At 41.0% G+C, this 5,070-nt stretch overlaps 1 protein-coding gene across 1 annotated transcript; it reads right to left on the minus strand.

Annotated features, from left to right (window-relative positions):
* Window positions 1–2,764: 2,764 nt before the first annotated feature.
* LOC138903963 (uncharacterized) lies at window positions 2,765–3,406 on the minus strand. The gene has a single exon (XM_070192524.1). The coding sequence runs from the start codon at window positions 3,404–3,406 to the stop codon at window positions 2,765–2,767; it is 642 nt and encodes a 213-aa protein (XP_070048625.1).
* Between the last annotated feature and the right edge of the window lie 1,664 nt (window positions 3,407–5,070).

Here is a 5,070-nt window from a genome sequence, read left to right on the forward strand (position 1 = left end):
GCTCCCCAGTTTCGGGGCGTGACATCTAGCAATCCCAATCTATTTTGAGACATAACAAAATTGAACACAAATTAGGAAGATATTCATGGTTTCAGCTCATTTGAACATTTTATCAAACACTAGGTGTGCAAATTTGGCTACAAGGTTCTTCTACAAGATTTCCTTCACTCCTCAACCCAATCTTTACTTATTTTAGCTCAACAATCTTTCCACAAACCTTATTGGTACAAGCATGTATAATTAATACTCTTACACCCAATAATCATACTCCCAATCACCCATCTTTTACCCAAAACTCGAAATTGAAGACTAGGGGTTTGAATCATACCTCTTGAGTGAAGATCTTGTGAGATTTCCTTGTTCGATTTCAAGGCTTGAACAAGATCTTGATGAACAAAACACTTCATCTACTTACTCTCTCTAGAACACTCTCACTTCTCTCTAAAATATCAGGTTTTAGCTCAAGAAATGACTTAACCACTCTCTCTACCCAGCCTTGGGGTTATTTAATGGGCTCATACATGCACGACCGCGCACCTGGGCAAGTGGTCGTGCTTCTAGCCGCACAAACAAGGCAGAAACTCCCAAATATGCGCGGCTGCGCATCTGGGCACGCATATGACATAGGTCCAGTAAAATGGCCATACCTTTCTGTAGAACTATCCAAATGATGAACGGTGTGTTGCGTTGGAAACTAGACTCAAAGGGATTTAATTCGATAGGTCGATCACCACCTAAGTCATTATATTGAGGGAGTGCTATTCATTTGAAGTTGGGTCTTGTGCCAATTAAAACATCCTTTCCACTTAATGTATCCCACTTGTTCCACACAAGTTCTTGGCATTCCCAAAACTCCATAGTATGTTCCAACACACCTTAAACATACATTATCAATTCACAATAATGTGGCTCTATCCCATAGGTCTTCTTTAATACTCATATACGTTATTCCCAAATAACGTTGGTGCACTTTAAAATCTTAAATCATTAGGGAATTTTTACGGGACCTTACATTCTCCCCCATTTAGGATCATTCATCTTAGAATGAGGTGTAGAGTCCATCCCCAAACACTTATTGTCACGAACCAAACTAATGGGCCGCGACGGGCACCCGGTACCTTACTCAACCCAGTACCAACGTAACATATCTTTTCGTATCATACTATTATAGGTAAATGAACCAGAAAGGATGTTATGAGATGACTAGAATAAAGCATGAGGGAATACTCAATATAGGGTGACCCAACCTGCTATACCGACTTATACATATGACGTACGGGCCTATAAGGCCGGCATGATCCTTAATATACTCAAAACATAGGACGACAAGGCCATACAAGTATCCGTATACATGACATCTGTCTACAAGCCTCTAAGAGTACATAAATATTATAATGGTCGGGATAGGGCCCCGCCATACTAATCTATACATGTTCAAATCATACTGACGAAATAAGCAACTCCAGAGCAAATGGAGCCCACCAACATCTTCTGCGGAGCTGATATCCTACTTGGAGGACTCTCAACGTATCTATCGGGACCTGCGGGCATGAAACACAGCATCCCCAGACAAAAGGGATGTCAGTACAAATAATGTACCGAGTATCTAAGGAATAAAAAACAGTAAATAAAAGACATAGAGAAATATGGAGTAAAAGACTAAACATGTAAGTCTTAATAGCTCTGTGAATCATTTCATATTAATAATGTCATGCATGTGCATATAAATGTCATACCATGCATAGGTATATGCGTTCATAACATCATCAAGCCTCTGAGAGCATCCCATAATATCATCTCGGCCACTATGGGTAAATCATCAACGTATACCAACTGATCAGGTGGTGGTAAGTATATAACGCCATAACATTCTTCCATACCCCATATACATATAATATACACGTATATAAATCCATCTGGTCATGGGTCAATGTACATGTATAAATGCATGAAATGCATAAGAAGTGCGTTAATAAGATTTCTCGGAATGTCATAAGATAAATATGCCTTTCGGATAACTTTATCAACTACATGTTTCTCTGAGACCCATGAACAAAATATATAATAATAAGACACATGGGGAATTAAGAATATAGACACCCCTAGTATTTCTATGAATAGAGTCATTTATGAATGTTGCGAATTTTACTTGTTTCGTTTGTATCATTTGGATTATGCCAAAAGGAAAGAAGGGATATCCTTAACATACCTGAGTCGATTCTCTTGACAATCTATCTAACACACGTCAATCCCGACGAAACACGTAACGACGATATTGAAGTAAGGAAAATCCGTATGATATTCTTGAGAAAGTTTATACCGGTCTCCCTTAGAATTGCAAATCCCGTTGCTATTACATTATGTAGTCTCCTACGAATTCCCAAATCCCCTCACCTTTTCGTTCTTGCCTTTTCCCTTTCTACAACTCCCCTAAATGAAATTATGGTATGGATTGAAGATAAGTTGTAAGGATGACTAATATGCTGGTGATAAGTCATGAATTCATGACTAATAAAGTGTAAGGACGACTAAAATAAATTTCCCTTTCTACATGTTTGCCATGTGCATATATGAATTGTCACCAAAGGATGACTAAGGATATTGTCCATGTGCCACCTAATTACCGAAAATTAAAGAGTTATCATGTAGTCTTGCCGTATCTGTAGCATATGGTTAAGTCCATGTATCATATTCCTATGCGCATCATTCCACACCTACGGCATGGGGTCCTCCGCTACTGCTGGAATCTACCACCATAACGACATTACTGATAGGAGCCCATGTTGCCCTGATTGGGCCTGAAACGGCTCCACTGCTGCTGCTGATTGGGCCCTGCTGGTGGTGCACTAGCCGAAGATTGAGCAAAGGACTGAGATGGCCTTGATGCCCCTCCCTTGAATATTGTTGACTTTCCACCACCAGAAAAACCACCAAAGTTGCCTGTAGACTGGGCCTTATTGCTACCCTTTCGCTCCATTATGTTCTTCCATTTGCGGGTCTCTGTGGCTTGAGTGAATGCCACCATCTTACCATAGTTCATATCAGAATATAAGGCAGCTGTATCGGCCTCATTAATTACCAAGGGACTAAGACCCTGCACAAACCAGCGCAGTCTAGCCTCCATAGTCGGCAACATGTAAATAACATATTTGGGCAGGTACGTGAATCTCATATGGTAATCCCACACACTCAGGCTACCTTGCCTCAGGTTCTCAAACTCAGCACCACGGGCTGCCTTAGTCTCAGTAGGCAAGAAATGATCAATGAAGGCATCGGCAAACTCACCCCACTTTGCCAAAGGGATCCCTTTTTCACGGGACTCCTCCCATAGTTCAAACCAAGAATATGCCACCTCTTTCAGGCAGTAGGAAGCCAATTCCATTGCCTCCGTCTCAGTAGCACGCATAACTCGGAGAGTTTTGTGCATCTCATCAATGAAGTCCTGGGGGTCCTCCTCTAGGTTAGTACCCGTGAACACTGGAGGATCCAACTGGAGAAACTTGTTCACACTGGAACTAGCAGAATCCCCTGGCTGACTGGAAGAAGTGGGTGCAACATTTGATCTCTAGGTCTGGAAAGCGAGTATCAGAGCCAACATTTGTATGGCTCCCATAAGATCAACATCAGAAACATAAGAATCGGAAGTTAGAACTGGAGGTGGAACTGGTATATCAGTTGGAGGGACCATTGCACCCTCAGTTGGTGTAGGGACAAGTGCGGTCTGTTAAGTTGTAGTAGAGTCAAGCAGCGTAGTAACTGGAGGAATATCCTGACTCCTTGGGTGCTCTCCCGCATCATTAAATATAGAATCAATTGCCACTCCTGGGTGGCATTGGCTCTTTGGCCAGTTCTTGCCTTCTTCTTACGTGCCATATACTGAAATTTAGAGCAAAGCATGAGTTAAATAAGGAACAATCTTACAATCAGCTTTATCGCACGATCTTGAACATGAAAGAAGGGTATTATTCCTAAATGCCCATATAGCTTCCTAATTATAGATGTGGTCAACAACACACCGATAAGAAGGACTCTACTAGACATGGCTCGGAGACATCCTAGGACATTTTAAAACTTTAGGTTCCGTTACAAAGTTTTCCACGCCCCAAACTCGGGGAGCGCGACCGGCGCTCAACCGAGTGAACCCAGCCGAGCAAGCTTGTTAGATTTTCTTCTACCCAAACTCATACATAAATGGAGATATTACATGTTTTCATTAATTAGCCAATAAGGTGATCATGTGTACAATACCAATTCATTACCAATAGTTTCATCATTTTAAAATTTCAAATTTCACACACATTTTCATAGTCTGAAATGGAACAAGTAATACAACCATAACATAACATTGTTTGACCTTCCCAGCACCAATATACAACCAACACTATGTCTACGGAGCCTCTATAGATAACGAAGAGTACTATGATAATACCGGCAACAAGGCCCCGACTATACGTCAAACACAATATACAAGGAACAAAAGATACATGACCCCGAAATGAAGTGGGGCTCACCAAGTCAACTGGGAAGATGGTGTATCGTTGTTACTGATCAATGTCTACTGCTATGGAACCACCTGCATCCATTAATGATGATGTGCCCCCGGCAAAAGAGACGTTAGTACCGTCGAATAGTACTAGTATGTATAACTAAACACCTTCTCAATAAAATGAATAATATTACGAGGAGGAAAAATCATAAAATCAATGGAAGCCTTGAACAATACCAAAACATCAAGTTAGAACCACATTAATTTTCAAGTAAATTTCCATATTTTGAAGTTGGAGATCCTTACTACTGATGCATCATCATTCACAATACCATTATTTACAAAACTAATACCATCGTACTTTTAGCACGGAGTCCGATCACGACCGATCGGCTAGGCCATCTCAATAGAGACATCAACCACAATCACTCTCAATACCAATACCACTGTACCTTTAGCACAGAGTCCGATCACGACCCGATCGGCTAGGCCATCTCATTAGAGACATCAACCGAAATCACAATTTCAATTACAATTTCCAATACAATCACAACCATGCCTGCGGTATGGCGTCCGATCATGAC

This window comes from Nicotiana tomentosiformis, unplaced genomic scaffold (assembly GCF_000390325.3).
Source record: "Nicotiana tomentosiformis unplaced genomic scaffold, ASM39032v3 Un00230, whole genome shotgun sequence".
In the NCBI taxonomy this organism is placed as follows: domain Eukaryota; kingdom Viridiplantae; phylum Streptophyta; class Magnoliopsida; order Solanales; family Solanaceae; genus Nicotiana; species Nicotiana tomentosiformis.